General features: G+C 42.2%; 2 protein-coding genes across 4 annotated transcripts in view; both read right to left on the bottom strand.

Annotated features, from left to right (window-relative positions):
- Positions 1 to 300: 300 nt before the first annotated feature.
- On the bottom strand, positions 301 to 2,896 carry IFT70B (intraflagellar transport 70B). The gene has a single exon (XM_062629379.1). The coding sequence runs from the start codon at positions 2,846 to 2,848 to the stop codon at positions 848 to 850; it is 2,001 nt and encodes a 666-aa protein (XP_062485363.1). The 5' UTR covers positions 2,849 to 2,896; the 3' UTR covers positions 301 to 847.
- Positions 2,897 to 4,186: 1,290 nt separating this feature from the next.
- The window catches only part of PDE11A (phosphodiesterase 11A), a 147,909-nt gene continuing 133,712 nt past the window's right edge, over positions 4,187 to 18,383 (bottom strand). For 2 of the 3 annotated variants that reach the window (XM_062629378.1, XM_062629376.1), the window contains exon 20: positions 7,911 to 9,447. In XM_062629378.1, the coding sequence (XP_062485362.1) occupies positions 9,286 to 9,447 (162 nt within the window). In that variant the 3' untranslated portion in view covers positions 7,911 to 9,285. Of the gene's footprint in view, positions 7,089 to 7,910; positions 9,448 to 18,383 lie in introns of those variants that run through there. The other variant, XM_062629375.1, reaches the window with a different exon arrangement.

Raw genomic sequence — 18,383 nt, 5'->3', positions numbered from 1 at the left:
CAGGCCAGGCTGCAAACAGGACTGTTACTAAGTAAGCACTTGCTACCAAACAGGTCTGCAGAGCAACAGCTGCCACTGGGACAGTGCAGGGATGGGCACCTGGGGGTGCAGAGGCCAAGAGGCAGCACTGAGCTGTGCCTCTGAAGCCAGTTAGGTCCAGTCATAACAAACTTTACTGCAAGGGAAGGCCTACACTGAGGTAGCCTCCTAATATACATGGAACATATACATGGTCCCTATATTAGGTATACAGTCTGCCAGAATACTCGTGCATTATTACCAAATTAGCAAAAGGCGATGTTAATCTTTGTAGGACTGATTTTTATTATAAAGCCATTTTTTGTGCTTAAATATACTATAAACATGGTCTGTAACACATTAAAAATACCATGGAAAAAGCAGAAGAAAAACATTTCCTACGGAGGCACAAATTAGAGAATTGAAACAACTGCTTCTTCAATTTTTGTGCTGAAAGAGGTGGGTAACAAATTCTTTTCAACTGTCAACCAATGAAAAGAATCTTGATCAAAATACATATAAAATATGTATTTTATATATATAATATTTTATAAAACTATGATATTTCTGTACTGAAGTTCTTGGTCAACACATCTTAAGGTGTATTTAACATGCCAGATTACTGAGAATGCCCCTCCTTATTTGGTGCAGGTTAATTTTGTGCAAATGTTCTATTTTCCATTGGATGTTCAAATACCGGACAAAATCCTTAAAGATAAGCGATCGAGAGAAACCCACCCTGCTATGGACTACCAGGGTGAGCACCACCTTATAAGCATCAGAAAAGAACAGACACAAAGTTCTCATTTCAGCTATAGGGGATCACTATTTAGGGAGTCCACCCAGTGATCTTGTACATCAGTGCCCTCAAAAGCCTGGCCTCATAGGTAACTGTGTTTTTTCCACTGTGCAACCTCTTCTCTTCAAGGGGCTGCTCAATGACAGCTGGAATGTTTCTTCCATACAGCTCACATTGCTTCAGAAACTGAATGCACTCTTCAATAACACTGTCACATAGCATGATCATGTGCTTGGACATGTTCTCCAGCAAGGACAGGAAACACCGTTTGGCGTAATACCATGTATCAGTGCTCAGTTTTTTGTTATACGGCTCCAGGCTTTTAATGACCCTTGTTATGCCAAAGTCATAGTTTCCCTTCACACAGTAGAGGGTCCCGATGACTAGATTGATAATGCAAAAATGGTAGATATTTTTATCAGGATTATTATAAGACATCTGCTCTTCTCCCTGCTCGATCTTTTTCATCAGTTCCTCCGCATCTTCGTTCTGGCTTGTCAGGATGTAGGAGACACAGAGGTTAGCTAACACAATGGCACTAACATCAAGAATGTTGTCATAGTGCTTTTTAACTACTGGCTCATAGAAACTAATAGCCTCTTTATACTTGTTGTCTTGCATGAAGAGCACATGAGCCACATTGAGCTTCCACACCTCATGTTCGTTACAGAACTCCACTGATTTGCGGAAAATCTTTTCTACCATTGCATAGTTCTTCATGTCCCAGTAGATCTTTGCCTGGGCCATCAAGACTGCTACATATTTATCCAGAGTCTCATCATACTCATTAACTGCCCTTTTTACAGCTTCATCATCCCAGTTTTGCCTAGCTTCCTGTACTTGCTTCATGAGTTTTCTCAGCTGCTCAGTCATCATCCCTGCTGAATCATCTAACTTGTAGAAAGCCTCCTCAGGGGAAGTTTGACAAGTAATAATGGCATCCAAGAAGTTGTACAAGTAAGGTGTGAGCAGTTTGTAGGTCAGATGGGCATTCTCTGCTAGCACATCAGCTGCCAGGTCATAGTACTGATGCTTGCAGTAGAGTAGCAGCAAGTTTCCAAAAGTTTCTGGTGGACAGGGGTTCTGCAGCAGAAGAAACTGCAGCTTCTCAAACCCTTCAGTGGGTTGGCTGTCCATATTCATTAATGCTTGGTTGTGCAGCGTGACTGGATCCAACTCCTCTTCAGCCCTTGGTGGCATATCTGTGAGGGCCTCCTGGGCTGCTTTCAGGTTGTGCAGTTGGTACTCAATGGCCGCCTTGAGGTTGAAGGCCTCTACCAGGGCCGTGCGGTGCAGGAGCATAGTGTTGCCTACGCTGCGGACATCGATGCCCTCGGTGGTCATGCCTACGCTGAGCTCTGGGTGCTGGTTGATGCCACGCTCTATGATATCGGAGATGTGTTTGAGGGCAGGGGCGTACTGCTTGGCTGCATAGCAGCAGAGCGCCATGTTGTAGGACAGCTCGGGGCTGTATCCCAACACTTGCATGGCACCAGCAAACTTGCTGCTGGCCTCTTCGTGCCGCCCCTGCTGGTACAGCAGGCAGCCCAGGTTGATCTCGGCGTCAGCACGCTCCGAGGGATTTTCGGCCGCTCCGGGGCCGCCGTCCGCAGCGGCAGCTAGCGCCTCCTCCACCAGGCTTTTGGCCGCCGGGAGGTCTCCCTGGGCATAGTGGATGGCCGCCTGCAGACGCAGGGCACGGCCCTGGTAGGCGGGGAGGTCCAGCAGCGGGCTGACGGCCCGCAGGGCCTCGGTATAGAACCCGGCCTTGTAAAGGGCCTGCGCCAGGTAGAGCCGGTACGCCTCCAGCTCGGGGTGCAGCGCCACCAGCTGCTCATAGCATTCGGCAGCCGCCGCGAAGTCCTGCAGCTGGTAGTGGCAGTAGCCCAGCAGGGACAGGCCGCCACGGGAGCGGCAGCTCCTCTGCAGCTCGCGGCTCAGCAGCGACACGGCCTCCGCGCACCTCCCGCCTACAATCAGCCCGTAGACGACGGCCGTGTACTGCCCCTCCGGCAACGGTGCGGCCTCCATCGCCACTGTTACGGAAACAGCCACGCTGGCGCGGAAGCCCGAGCTGCTGCCGTGGTAACGGCGCCGCCAGAGCGGAAGCGCTCCTCCGGACGCCGCCGGTGCGAGCGCGGGTACGTACGGGTGGTGCGCCGCCGGCTCGCCGCGGGGCACGCCGGGAGCTGTAGTGCCTGCGGCGGAGGACACGGTGCGAGGGGTCACGTCGGGTCCCTGTGAGGGCGAGAGTGGGCCTGGGCCGGGCTCCCTGTGCTGCGCTCTTTACTTCCTTCCCTTCTGACAGCCCGCCCTCCGGCCCTCTGCTGCGGATGGCGCGGACGGTGCGTGCCAGGGAGTGCCGCCGCCGTGGTGTCTGTGGGAGGTGGTGCCCGCGAAAGGAGCTGCGTCCTGTTGTGTTTGACTGCCCTTTCGTGCTTTTGCCTCCTGAGCAGTGAAAGGGCTGTTCTGTGGAGATTCCAGATTGTCTCAGAGTTCACTCCTCCTGACTGCGCTGCCAGCTGGAAGGAATAAAATCAGAACCAGCTCCGCTAGTTTACTCATAAATGTTGTGTGAAAGTTCTCTTCAGCAGCGAATGGTAGCGTAAAAGTGGGACCTATGCTAAAAATGCAGTCCTGGAACACAGGCCGCTTGGTATTTTACTTCTGTCTTGGGCTTTTTGGACAGGAAACATCTCCGTTACAGCCTAGTGAGATCCAAAGGTTAGGGCTGATGCAAGGAAGGATGTTTCTACCTTAGCACAGTCTGTCGGCTCTCCTGCCGCTGTGAAAATGTAGAAGAAATAATTTCCAACTTTTCTGAAATTCTTTTCAACAATGTAATTGTTCTTGGGGGGGATATTTCCCTTCTCCTCCCCCCCCCCCCCCCCCCCCGGTATTTCTACTGACCAATGGTATATCCAGTATCACAGACTCTACAACCTGAGCAATTTCTGTTCTTGTAAATAACTCTGTTGGAGTCACCAGCCATATGTGGTTTTTGGTCATTACAAGCTAATGCCAAATACCCAGCAAGGTTACGTTTGCTTCCAGGAACAAGGGCTGCAAGGTCCTGTTTCAAAAATGGTATCTGGGTTGCTTAGTCTCATGTATTCTCATGCTCTTCTCTTTGCATGAGTCAGTAATATGGTTCCGTACATATACATATATAAATATATATATACCTGCCTACAGATAGCTAGGTTGGACGGGGCTTTGAGCAACCTGCTCTAGTGGAAGGTGTCCCTGCCCATGGCAGGAGGGGTTGGAACTGGATAATCTTTAAGGTCCCTTTCAATCAAAACCATTCTATAATTGTATGATTCATCCCAGCAACACTATTTCAAAGTAAAATAGTAATAATAAAAATCACAGCAAACCATTAAAATGATTTATTATTCTTTTTTTAGAGAGACCAATAAAATTGAGTTGTTAATTTCAAAAACATGCTCTAAAAAGCTGAATCAGCATTGTTTGATCTACTAAAGCAAAACAGTGGTCTTAAAATGCAAAAAAGAAAAAGGATCCAGAAGTCTGAAGTTACACATTTGGAAAGTACATAGGGTTCACTTGCATTAGAACATACACACGGTATTTCTCTGTGTGTGTCAGTTGTTTCCCATAGGCAAAGGTTCAGAGCTTGTATTCCCCACACAAGTGACCAACATGCTTGTAAATGGGTAATTAAATAGAAAGTAATCTAAGAAAGAAAAGGTAATGAGCAATATATGCGATGTATTCCAATCCTGGCACATTCAAGTGACGGAAATCTCTGGAGTCTCATTTCAGCTGATTTATACCTCCCACTTCATTGTTATATTAGAAACCATTCACATGATTTTACTCTTAAAATCTTCGGTTTCTTTGTTAAAGCCAATAGAAATCTTCTTGCACTACATTTTCTTGCCGAGAACTCTAAGCATTGGAAGTGTCCATTAGTATGTTTTACCTAACCTTGAAATAAACCTGTTCTAAAATGTCACTCAATGCATAAATGTTCTACCAGTAACTAAAATCGTTTTAATTTTATGAAGGGAAAATAAGTATTTGGCGTGTCGGCTGAAACACGCCTATTTTCCCACCAGGATTAATTCATCTAAATATTACAAGTTGCATTAGGCACTGCTGGTTGCAGTTTTCAAAAGTAGTTTGTGAGTACTAGTATTGGCTTTGATGATAACTACAGGCACGTTATGAGATTGCAGTGCACTATAAGAGGGGGCAGTTAGGAAGGTCACCAGTCCAGAAAAGTGCAGTGCTGTACCAAGGGCACCATCTGCAGGAATACCTGAGCTAAAATGAAACATACTCGTTTACTCTGTGGTTGTTTTCTGCAGGGCACAAACCATACTAACGACCTCCTCAGTGCAGTAGCGACTGGCGCAACAGCGCTGTATGGGGAGTTCAGTGTCCAGTTGACACCTGAGGCATCCAGCTTAAACTTCTGTGTGCTGCTGCTGTCTGGCCATGTTAAGTGCGAGTCTGCTTTGGAGCAGGAGCCAACCTGCCTCCTGACAGAAAGAAGCAAATGTCTCCATCTCGATCACATTATGAAGCTGTTCTGTTTTGCCTGTAGGTAGGGAAATTGTCTGATTTTACTACTCAAAGTATGGCCAAGGATACCTCTTCCACTTCTTGTTCTCGGGAGGTAGGAAATCCTTCCATCTGAACCACAGTAGGAGAGCCTCTACCCCAGGGCTCCTTGCCTTGGACAGTGTTAGCTTTTCTGTTTTTCTGGTGGGGTCACAGTGTTGTGTTGCAGGGGAGCATTTCATTCCAGCAGGATGTACATACAAGCCCCTCCTGAGCTCTTCTACCAAAGTCTGTCAGATCTGTGCATCTCCCAGGAGTGAAGCAGGAGCTTGGGCTGTACCCAGCAGGCATCCTGTCTCCTCGCTGGGCACATGTAAGGGGCTTATGGAGGAGGGCAGGAGACAAGCCCACCCTTGTGACTCCCCACAGATTGGTGGGGAATGTGCAGCTGCAGTTTGAAATCTCCTCCAGATTCAAGTAGGATTTGAATGTAAGGCTCCTTCCCAATTATCCTATGTAATGCTAGGGCACTTACACAGGAAAATAAAAGCTTTCCTTTTTTATGGCGAGGAAAATTTTTGTTAAGCGGTCTCACAGGTGGGAATCCTGAGTGGAATTACTGTGTGACCTGAACTATCTTTGAGGATGGGGATGAAAACCCAGGTTTTCTCCTGAGCATGTTCTGCTGATAAAGTAAGGGCTGCTGGCTGGCCTCTGTGAGACTGCACAGCCTGTGATTCAGGAGACAAGAAACCTGACTGAATTCAGGCTGCTGTTAGCACTAGTCAGTAGAACACCTAGAAACATTGCTGTTGAACCAGCTCGAAGCAAAACTAGGGGAGAATCAAGGCCTTACGACCCTATAGATGATCCACATGTTCACCACAGTTTAGCACTTTAATTGTAAACGCTAGAGCCCTCATTCAAGGCCAAATTTCCACTAACTGCTGGGGCAAAAAAGTGATGACTTGTTTTTTGCTGAGGCAGACCAGATGTGTTGGGCACCTCCAGGGAAAGGCCAAGCAACGTTAGCATTGTCCCGGGTAACAGTGGGTTCTCTGTCCTCTTCTGCTCATGCCCTCTAATTTGCCCTCACCTCTGGTGGACCTGTGCTTTATGTGCACTCCCAGAACTAAGCCGATCTCAATGGGTTTTGATCTCCCCTTGTGCAGTGGGAAGAGAAATGAGTAAAAGACAGATAATGCCTATTTAATAGCCTAGAGAGTCATCTCCTGTGCACATTCTGGAAGAGTTTGGCAGAACTGACTGGAGTACTGAGAAATGTTTCCCTATCAGAAATAATGAAAAGCAGATATAATTTCTGTCTACGAAGCTTGTAAGCGCCAGCTAAAAAGTGGTTTTCACCATCTTAAAACATGAGAAACCTGGAATATGTTTCTTTACTATACTGCATGCTTCCACAAAGAATCCTCTTTGTCTCACAAAAATGCAAGTCTGTTGCCAATTCCCTAACTAGGTGTTAAAGAAAAAAGTATAAGAGCTTTTTTTTTTGTTGTTGGTTGTTTTTTTAAGATTGAGCTCTTTCACTTTCAGAGACCAAATGCTGTTCTGAGGTGCAGTACTGTGCCCCCTGGTTTCAGTAGGGTTGCTTCGGTTTGCCTGAGAACAATTTGATAAAGATCTAGCAGTGCTCTTTCATTTTCTTCCTTGTGATGGAGGAACAGAACCGTAACATTAGTCAGCAGTTTCTGAATTTTGACCCACAATAGCAAAGATACTGAAAGACAGGAGAAATAGATGGAGGCAATTACAAACAGTCACTTGATTGATGGTTGACATTGTTAGAGCTTCAGCTGTATGTCAGGTTGTGGCCCTGCTGCATCCCCATCCCTGCACCATGGGTGTTGCCATGGGCAACAGTGCACTGAAGCCAATAAAAGGGAGAGGAAATGAGGGGAGCCTCAACCTTGGGGGAAGCTGGAGGGTACACACTATAAATTATGTTATACTTAGCAATATGCAATATCAAAATTCAGGAAAGGTGTGTGTACCTGCCAGAATTATGGCAATTCCTAGTATCTGTTTTTCCTATAAAGTATGGGTGGTAAGTTTTATATGGCTTGCTGCTTGCTATCTTATGTCTGTCTTTATTCAGGGAAGAAAGAAGTGGTAAAATGATAGCAGAAACATTTCCATTTGGTGCATGTATTCTCTGCTGTGGAGTCTGCATTTCTGCTCCTTTCCTGCTTCTTTTTGCTAGAGAAGGTGTTGTGATCCAATTGCATACTAACAGATTGGTTTGCAGTGGTACTGCAGTCTCCAGCTATTCTCTTATACGCAAGATCCCTAGCACAGAGCGGGTTTGTTTTGCTGTGGTTTGTTTGCACAGAGCGGGTTTGTTTTGTGTGGTTTGTTTGCTGTTTCTGTTTGATTGTCAGACAAAAGTAGTCAGCTTTTCAAAGGTGCTAACGACTCACTTTCCTTAGGAAGGTGGAAAGCTCTTTTTAGCATCTAGTCAGCTGGGCCAGGCCCTCATTTCCATTAAGTTGGTGTCAGTTCAAAGTAATTCCATTGAAGTAAATGGAGTTTGGCACAGGTGTAAGACTTAGCTGAATTCAGCTTTAATTTCTGCTGCCAGACAACCCTATATTTAGAATCCCATTTTTCATGGAATACAAAGGCTTTTTTTCCTTATGAATGGGAACTCGTAAGCACTGTAGCATGACTCCCCTTGTGTCCAGTCATGCAGCAGAGAAAGCACCCTGAAATCATAGATCACAGTTTTGCTACACTAGTGATCTTTGCGCTAATGGAAAGAGACTGACTTTCAGGTAATACTAGCATCAACACACAGAACTAGACATAGTTGTTTTTGTGACCTGTCATGTTTGATTAGATTTTTCTGAACACCTCTACCACAGACATCTACATGTAAGCCTTGACTGGTGCTGGGCTAGCTGTAATAACATTTTAAATTGTACCGAAAGAGAAGCAAGAGGCAGTCACTCCAGTATGGTCATGTTGTTCCTCTCCACCGTTTCAAAATAGAAATTTCAGTTGGAAATTATACTGAAAAGACTCATCCATGGTCTACTTTTCAATGTAATATAAACCTGAAGGACAAGGCAATAGACTTCCTTTTTTATTTGTACTGTATTTTCATTAAAGCCCATTAATCTTTTTTTTTTTTTTTTAAGTGAATGTGTTAAAAGAGTACGTTTTAAAAGAAAAAAAAAGAGGAATCTCTGCAGTATTTTGCCTTTACCCAAACTTCCCTTTGCTAAGAAATTTAATGCGTTGTTAATATGCATTTCTCAGGGAAGCAGGGACAGGTTGGTGCTTTTAAAGATAATAAAGTTTGTTTTTTAAATGTAGCAAAGATAGGCAATCCTAAAGGCCCTGATCAATCACTAAGAAGCTTTGTTGTAAAAAAATACTTCTTTAGAATACAAAGCAGGCTTTTCGGAACATTCAGGCATAAAAGAGGAGGGAAGAGAGAGAGGGACATCACAAAAGCAGGCATAATTGATTCATAACATGTACTGAAGAGATGCAAAACAACAATGTAATTACATACTATTCTGTTTTCCTGCAGCTCCTTGCATATGAATTGACCAGCTTGCATCCCAGTTCTGCTCTGTTTTATTAATTTTATTAAGCTGTAAGTTCTTATATTTCAGTCTGTTGTCAGCTTTACAGATTTTTACAGCAGCAGTTGAAATGTAGTGGAGCTGAATGAATACTTCTTATGCTAAGTCTTCCATGTCGCTCCAGATACCAGCGCAGTCTCACCACAGGCCTTCCTTTCAGTCCCACTAAGCCCACTAAGTAAAAGCAAGCTATGCTGCTATCAAGATAATATCCAATCAATTAAGCATGCCTTTGAAAGCATCTCTTAAAAAAAATCATGGGCCTAAGGTTACCAAAACCTTTCAGACAGCTCTTACCGTAAAGCGACACTGACATTTGCAGGCTTAATTTATGTCTTTGAGAGACACAGTAAAGCTAGAGGAAAGGGAGGACGAGGATGCCGCCTGAGAAGGAAGTCTTTTTTGATGCAGCTCCTCCCATTTACCTCTGTTAACCACCATGGAGTCCAGCATAGGCTTTAGTTTCACATTCAGCTTCACCAGACTCTGGAAGAAGATTAAAGAGAAAAAATATTGATAATATTTCCACTCCTTTGATGGACAGACCAGGGAGTAACAGGGTAAAAAGAGTTTAATCTGCACCATATGCCAGCCCTCCACACCACCAGCTGTAAACTCCTGTGCAGATAGAGCTTATTGTTCCCATGGAGATCTCTTTATGTCACTTGTTTTACCTGAGGCTTTAAGCCACCAAAAATGTCAAAAAAAAAGCAGCACATAAGGTGGCAGAATGGCTGCTCGACTACTTTAGCTTTCTTGTAATCCTTAAAGACAGCCCTTCTGAAGCATCCTCCAAGTGCCTGAGACTATCTGGTTGCTGACATCTGTGAGCCAGAGGTCCAGTGTCCAGTTGGACAAAGCTGAAAGAACTTCCAGATTCTCCTTACTGCTAGAGTCTTATTTCCTGTAGATGAGTAAGCCACAGCCGTGCTGTGCTTTCCAAAGCTGGCAAAAAATAAGTTAGTATGTGCTCAAAATAAATAAAAAAACAGATAGATAGATAAGTTCTTTTTTTAGACTGCACTAAAATCACCTCTTTTCTACATACCCAGTCCAGTGTTCACAGGAGCCAGTAAGAACATTTTATCTGTTTTCAGCTGGCTGTGAATCAGCCCCTAAACTATGTAATTCCTGCACACCTTTGCTAGAAGTTTATTTTGCCTTCCCGTTTAGTATCAAATTCCTATGTGGAAACCACAAGTGCTTCACTTGGTTTTGTTCCTACATTAAAGAGAGACAGAACCTCATTGACAGCAGCACCTGGATATGAAGAAAGGGTTAAGCAGTTACCTCCCAAGCGATCATGTAATGTGCCCTTTCAGGATAGAGGACTATTACTCTTTTGTGGCTTTTCTGATCAACAAGAAGTGGGTTTTGCTGTGAGCTGGGTATCATGTTTTCTCTGATAGCTTGGAAGCTATGTATTTGTCATTTGAAATAAAGGATTAGTGCAAGATAAAAAACAAAAGTAATGATGGAGAAGACAGCAAAAGTTATTTTTCCAGAAGGGAAGAAAATTATAAGGAGAAGAAGGAAAGGGGAAGCAGATACCTTTACAGTTGATAATTTTCATTGTTTGTTTTAAATAGCAGGGTTAACAACAACCACTTTAAGTGGTCCCTGGAGCCCAGACACCACTGAAAACCTGTTTTTTTTATAGCTAGTCTGCAAGCCATGGGAGCTTGGTTAGCTGCTGAAGTAAGTCTTGCTAGATTTTTAATTGAGCTATTATATGATAATTAAGGGTTAATGGCCTGATTTTAAGATGTGCTGAAAACTTGCAGTTTCAGTTGACTTCAGTAGCAAATATGAACGCTCAGCACTTCTGAAAAATCATGCCATGGATACGAAGCTGATTTGTATGGAACTTGAAGCAAATCTGCTGGAAATTATTTCCTTGGAGTATGGCACAGAGTGGGCAGATAATTTTGCAACCTTGGGCCTGGAGTAGGAGGCAGAGTTTACTGCAGTCTCTGCGACATTATAGTATTGCTTGCTGGTGACAGTCATTTATTTGATAGAATGGATGTGAATTTGTAACACTGCCAACACCGTGGCTCGGGGCTCCCCATTTTTAGCTCTTTATTTCAGACCACTGTGTATTCCTCAAACCTGATTTGTTGTCCAAAACTGGGGGGTAGTAATACATTACAAAAACCTGAAAATACCTGAAAAACCTCATTGCTATTATCATTATCACAGGCATTACCACTGCTAACACAGTGTCTACAGGTCACACATTAGATACTCGGCTCTCAGAAGCAACATCCTAGATCCTTTCTGTGCAAAGCCAGTATCCGTCCACTGGCAGTTAAGCTTGCTGGTATTTCTGAAATCTTGAAAAAGTTTTTGTGGGGTATTTTCCCAAGTATACATTTAAGATGATTAAAAAATAAATAAAAATTAAAAATCTATATTTAAATCAGTGTTTAAAAATCAGTGTATTTCAAATGTCTGTAAGCACAAAGAGGCCATTCTGTCTGCCACAGCATCTGTAAGCACAAAATGCAGTACAGGCTGTTCCTGTCATAAATGCTGTAACAGCAACCTGCTACAGAGAACATAGAGGAGAAGCAGCTCATTGGCACAGTGGCCTCTGTCTGTCCCAGCGTGGCCATGCTATGTCTGTGTCCTTTCTGTACCGTTTTTTTTTGCCAAGACTGACCACAAGACCATGATGTTTTCAATCCTAGTGCCAGGGAGCAAATGCAGAGGTCTGGGCGTAACCTACTGCTGTGCTTGTCCCTCTAGGCCTAGGCATCTGCCACACTCTTACGGTAGGAGACAGCCTTCTCATGTACAATGCTGCGAGGACTGTGAGTGCTTGAGCTGTTTAGATCAATTAGCTTTGCATCCACTACAGCAGAGACCAGAAGCCCAAATAGATTGGGAATGGATCCAACAAGCTACCTCATAGTTCTACAGTAATCACTGTATGTTATGAGCTGTAAACACATTTTAAATCCAAAAGTAGATACATGTATTTCTTAGAGATACATAGCAAAGTGGGTATTACAGAGTCTGATAACCCAAGTGCAGTAAATAACAGGAATGGCTAACTAATAACATTAACTTTGATTAAATAAAAAGAGTATTTAAGAAAGAATAAACCATCTTAGATACTCATTTTTAGCAGAGCACAAGCAATTAATTCTATGAAATACTTTCAAAATATATGGTAATTTAAAGAAACTTTATTTTGTTACACATTAATTTATATTAGGGATACTTGACACTGCAGATTTTGTACTTAGTCTATAAAATGTCTTTATTCAGTCATTGATTTGCTGTTTAAGCCACTACTTCTGTATTTAGTATCCTTTCACTCTGTGCCTCTTTAATTCTGATCAGATCTTTTAATTAAACCAACTACTATAATTCCTATGGAAATTAGCTTTTATTTTATTTTTCCAGCTACCAAAGCATTTCAGTAAGACTTTCCTGATACAAAGTACACAAATTGGATTTTATTTCTACTTGAGATGTAATTAAAACCTCATTTGACTACTATATATCTGGCCCTGTTTTAATTATTAAACTCCAGTAATCAATTTTCTTTTATGAAGCTTCTGGGAAATTATCTCAAAAGCAACACATTTTTCTCCCTTCTGGCAGGCTCTCGACCATTTACTGAATTACAGTCATAGCACCTGTTCCTGATCCAAATTAAACCACCAATTTATTCCCAAAGATGTTTAAGTTTGTTTGGCTGTAGCCTGGTCAGGATTTTCTGCCTCTTGGCTGCATTTTTTTACTTCCCATTTTATTGCATGAGAACCCCTTGATGTGCAGCTCCTCCATGCCACTGTATTTGGTGTGTGCCTCTTAGGAACAGCTTTGCTAGTGATCTGTCTAATTTGGTATCCAGCTTCTTAACACCGGATTTATTACTTGCTTTAATAGGAAGAGGTCTTCAGCAGCTGTCTGACATGGCATACCACCACATAAACCTATAGCTTCAGAAGTGCCCTTCCTCATCCCCCCTTGGTGCAGGGGGCAGGCTGTGAGCTGGCAGGCAGCAGCCATGCAGTGCAGGGGGGTGAGGGAACCCCTGCCTGAGGAGTTCTCCTCTCTCCACCTGTGACCTACATGCCCACTTGCAGTCCTTCCAGTGCAACACAGCTGCTTTGCTAGGTACAAGATTGGTGACCTTTCCCATTTTATCCCCTCTACTGTAAAAGCTGTTCCTAATAGAGTGACAAAGTGTGCTGAAAGAGCAGTCATGCTGGCGTCTGTGCACTCCAGTGTTAGGAAAAGCCGGGTAGGTTTGCAGTTCCCTTCTGTGTCCATATATTACCTCAGATATGTGGCTAAGCTGTTTCTCAGAAAATTACTGTATAATGCTTTTTCTTCCCACCTTCAATTATTTACGTGTCTTTTCTGACTACATACTACTCTGCCTACAGCATACTTTCACAAGATATAGCAAAAGGTCCTTTTACATATAAGCTCCTCCAGCACAATAAAAGGTTAAAGGTACTTGAGCACTACATGGCATGCACCTGGGAGAGGGGCAGGGTACCTGAAGGAAGAGCTCAAAAGGGTGGGAGAGCATGAGATATTTAGAGGGAGTTATTTATGGGGGAGGGTAAGAAGAGGAGAGAGTATGGGATACTCAGAGGGAACTGTGGGAGAAGGTAAGGAGGAGAGAGTGCTTTTTCTTGGGTATAGAGCTGTTTTTTTTAGGTATATTTTGCTAGATAAAGCATAGAGAATGCAGAAGTAATATAAGTAGAAATAAATGCTTCAGGGAGAGGGTGATGGGTAACAGTAGAGGCATTTTGTTTGTAGAGCTGCACACTGGGTTAAAGGGTGGTAGTGGGGGAGAGGATTTCATCTGCTACATAATCATCTCTGGAAAAAGATGTTAGCTGAAACAGCCAAGATGCAGCATAGATATGGCCAGAGCCTAAACTATTGCTAAGGCAAATACAAAACATTCTGTTGTATTCTAAGACTAATACAAAATCCTTTCAAAGAGGAGCCAGAGATTACAAATGCAGCAGGAACTCCAGAGTATATACTTATCTCCCTCCCCCTGCCCTGGGGGCTCTCATCCAAATATTGACCAATTCTGACCTTGCTTAACTTATGAGCTTTGACAAGATTACAACTCACGGTCTAATATTTGTAAAGTGAGTTCATGGAATAAGACCATATAAATTCATTTTTATGACTGAGCACATATAAGAAAGTTATAGGTCTCAATGTTCACTCTACTTTGGAACCCAGCGGTTTCTAATGAATCACTTTTATTATGTAGGCAGTTTCTGAGTTGGAAGGGAGGACCAGTGACCGAGAAACCATAGGGATAAATTCAGACCTTTTGTAAGCATATGAAGCATTGCTGAAGTCAAGAGAGTCATGACCAGTTACAGCAAAGCTGAATTGGACTCCTGAGTTTTGCTGAAGTGGCTTTCATGTGAGAATACATAGTCCAAAGGTGAGCCATGTATCTGAAAGTCCTTGAACTTCAGATTAGTTCAAATAGAAAGGAATCTGTACTGCAGTCATCCACAGATTTGATCTTCATAATACAAATGCTCGATGGAAGCTGTTTTGAAAACTCAAAAATATTTCTTTATATACATCCATGTACGAAAAATCAAAAAGACTGCTGCAATTCTACCTTTTATAGGTAGAATACAGAAGATAAAGTGATACAGAGAAAATATAAGGACTAACTTCTATGGTTGTAGGTGTACGTGAATTCATTATTTGCCCTACTATTTCAAGGCCATATTTAATCATTATATTCCAGAAAAAATACTTGGGAGCTGTTGAGTTAATGAATAAATGTAAATTACTGCACTCTCCTCATAGTTGAAGGAGACTTTGTTTATTCCTTCTGGAGCTTACTGAGGAGGGGTCCAGATCATCGAGTGCATAATGCATCAGTGCATTACTCTTGCATTTCTGCCAGGGATTTTTTTCTGATGCCTAAATATGTAATTGGATGAAAGGGATATACCACTGAGTCCCCTTATAGAAAGCAGGAGTTTCTTTTAGCTTCTCTATAGAAATTGTTAGCAGTGTGGAAGTAAGTCAGTTGTGACTGGAAAGGGATCTGAGACATACACAAGTGTTCTGCTCTTCCTCTGTGAATTAGTGTTATGCTTCTTTCTGGTGATGCTACATTAGCAAGAGTAATGTTGCACTCCTTTGTAAGTAAACATGCATACTATAAAGGAACGATTATAAAGTAGGATTCTCCACTGGTAAGATGTGCCAGGTACTTCAGGGAGGAAGGTGTACAGTGTTCCTGGTAGCCAAATGTTGTCAAATGGAAAGAGTAATACTGAAGTATTATTCCCTGGGTAACTACTGAAGTAGCTCAACTGATGTGTTGCTATAGTTGTAAATGATTCATCTGTTCATAATAATTTCATGAAACCAAGGGTTTGCTCAGAACAGGAAGAGTTATTATTTCATAAACAACTACTTATTTGTTTCTGCTGTTTATGGTTTTGATTCTGTGTCTGAAGCATGCAAGAGACAGAATGTTTCTAACTCTTCCTTTCAACATCTTAACCAAGCAGCTGATCAATGTCTTATGCCTTGCTATTAAATGGATTTTGAAAAACTCTTCAAACTGTATCAGTCTCATATGCTTATTTAGTTCTTTGAATTTGCCCTCAGCTGGGAATTCTGCAGTGATTCTGTTGTGTTAAACACTTACTTGAAGCATTTCATCCATCATCATTTCTAGTCCTTTTCTGATGCAATGTAGTTTGTGCTTTGTCTTTCTTGAAAACTGAATGGCTGTTAAATTATCCATCTATCTTCTTTCAGATTTGCTGTATAATTTGAGTTCCCTCTATTAGCTGTCTCTTCTACATTATCTGCCAACTTTTCAATCTACTTCCTCAGATCTTTATACACATTTCCATACATGACTGCATAACACATTGGGCAGATAATTCTAAATAAGACAGCAACAGAAATTGTAATATTGTGAGTTATTTTTCTTACAGATCAGGCTGAAAGCCTTTGGCAAATGTTTTTTTTCTGTTTTCTCCTAAATACCTTTGTTGATGACCTGCCCTTTCAGTTGAGACTTCTTTGGCATCGGATGACTTTGAGAAATAAGTTGAAGTACTCTGGTTTGAAGGGAAAAAAGTACTTGTTTCTGCCGTCTCCTCTAAGCAACTTGGAAAATCTTGTAAATTCCTAAATTTATTGAGAGTGATGCAATGTTTCATCAATAATCCTGCCAAATCACAAAAATCCTAGCAAAAATAATAATTCTGTTAATTTCCCAAAGCAAAATGAATCCCTCCTTTGTGCCCATTGTAAAAAGATGTTCATGGTCTTCATAGACCCAAAAAAATCCTTGCTCTGAAGCCACCAAAACTATGCCTTTCCCTATTATACTATGAAACAGTGACTTAGAAGGGAATTGCAAAGAAGAGCATTTTTTCTTCTTTTCCTGGTTTTTCTTTCTTGTATATTAGCACTTCACCTTTGCTCTCTCTGAGTACAAAAGTAGCAGAAAAACCACAGGCCCTTAAGTTAAAGGCATGAGGTAAGGAAAAACAGTTTGCTGATGTTTATTCTGTTACTGGAAGTTGTGATACAGTCATAATATCTGAGTATTTCTGAAAATACAAGAGAATTCATTCCAGGTGGCCTCATTTAGATTCATCATTAGTAGACAAGCAACAAGGCAACAGAAGTGCTGAACCTAGTTATGTTCCTCTTTCAAGGCTACAGAAAGATCCTTCTGCAGTGCCAGAAGCTCCTTTCTCTGGGACAAACTCTTATTCCTAACATAATCTTCAGCTACTGACTCCCCCCAGCACTGGCATTTGGCCTGATTAAGTTTCCTCTGAAGCAAATTTCTTACAAAGACAGCAGAATATGTTGCACCTGCTCTTCCTTGGATAATGTTACCCCCTGGATTTCAACAGAAAGTGAGACTAATTTGATCTGCCAGTGTCTGTGCAGCCTCAGTCCATGGTGTATCGCATGCTGCATCCTGAGTCTATCTGCCTTACTAATCCTTGTCAGCCAGGCAGTCTCTGGAAGCATAGATGCATTCTCTCTCTGTGTCCAAATCAAATGTCAGAAATAAGCCCTGCCAGAAGTGTGCATCTTCATGGATTCTTTAGGATCTATTGAAAGTTATCTTTCTCTTCCCTCAACATGCTGTAAAGGAAAAAAAAACGATTTTGGCGAGAATTGCACACAGCTGATCAAATTGCTTCTTGTGAGTGTATTTCTTTTGAATAGCTTAGTCCTGATTCCCTTTTCAACAACTTGTGAACATGTGTCAGGGAATGTCTGAGTATTGCTCATGGTGAACAGCTCAGCACCTAGTGCTACCCCTGCCCCCTGACTAGTTGCAAACTTAAAATGGAACAGCTGAGCTCTGACTTTTGTACCAACAATCCCAGGTATGGGTGAATGGTGGGTACAGCAAGTCATTGCCAAAATGTTCATTTAGATAGACAAAAAATAATTTTACAAGTTTTTCAGTTCTGACTGTATAGAGAGGCAGAAACATCCGAAGGAAAATGTGATTGTGTTGGCTGCATCCAGTGCTTCCTGCTTGAGTAAGGACTTGGCCATTTCATACAGTCCATTCTGGACAAGCAGGACTTCTAGAGGAGTGGTCCAAACACTGAATTTCTTATACAATATTTCCTTATGTAAAATTGTAATTGAAGGAATGAGGGAAAGGGATAGCAGTTGTAACTGAGGAAGGGCTGCATTGGGACGTAGCTATGCAAGCGTGATTCTTCTCTGCTATTGAAGATAATTGAAAGGTTAATCTCCCTCCTTATATTGTAACTAACTAGAGTATGCACTTTTTTTTGGTGAAAAAAATCTCAGTCTGTGCACTTGCAATTCATGTATCAAAGTCAAAGTCAACTCAAACTGGAGAAGTTAAAGTATGGAGGTAGCCAAGATTTTGGGGCATTTCTGTGTAATTTTTTCTTATGCTTTTCAAAGGCTCTAGCATTTATGATATCCTATGCATGTATGCTTAGAAGTAGAATAGATGCTTTTGCAGCTACACCATCATACTCTAATAATAGATTTAATTACAAGGCCAAATGTTATCTCCTGTAGGAAAACAGGCGTATCGGAGCTCTTAAAGGTCTGATTAGATTTCTTTCTGAGTACAGGGAAACAGTGTGATAAAGAACTCTGTTCCTCTACATTCCATTCACAACATTTAAAGTACTTGCTAGGCTAAGCATAATTGTTTCTACTTTTCCCAGATTCCCCCTAGAATCCTGGATGGAGTAATGCAAATTCACTTCTGTAGATACTATTATATGTTTAAAGCTCTCAATACCCAAGAAAATCTTGAATAGCACTAAAAATAACACTAAAATGGAGTACCAGGGTAGAGGTGAGCAGGGCAATCTCAGGCACGCATAAGTTGTAAAAGCCGCGAGCTTCTTTATCTTCCA

Source organism: Pezoporus occidentalis, unplaced genomic scaffold (genome assembly GCF_034315485.1).
Source record: "Pezoporus occidentalis ecotype Australia unplaced genomic scaffold, CSIRO_AGI_Poc_V1 ctg332, whole genome shotgun sequence".
Taxonomy (NCBI): domain Eukaryota; kingdom Metazoa; phylum Chordata; class Aves; order Psittaciformes; family Psittacidae; genus Pezoporus; species Pezoporus occidentalis.
This window is presented reverse-complemented; position numbering and strand designations above follow the sequence as displayed.

Coding starts and splice junctions, on each gene's coding strand:
- IFT70B (XM_062629379.1), bottom strand. CDS start 2,848: ATGGAGGCCGCACCGTTGCCGGAGGGGCAGTACACGGCCGTCGTCTAC.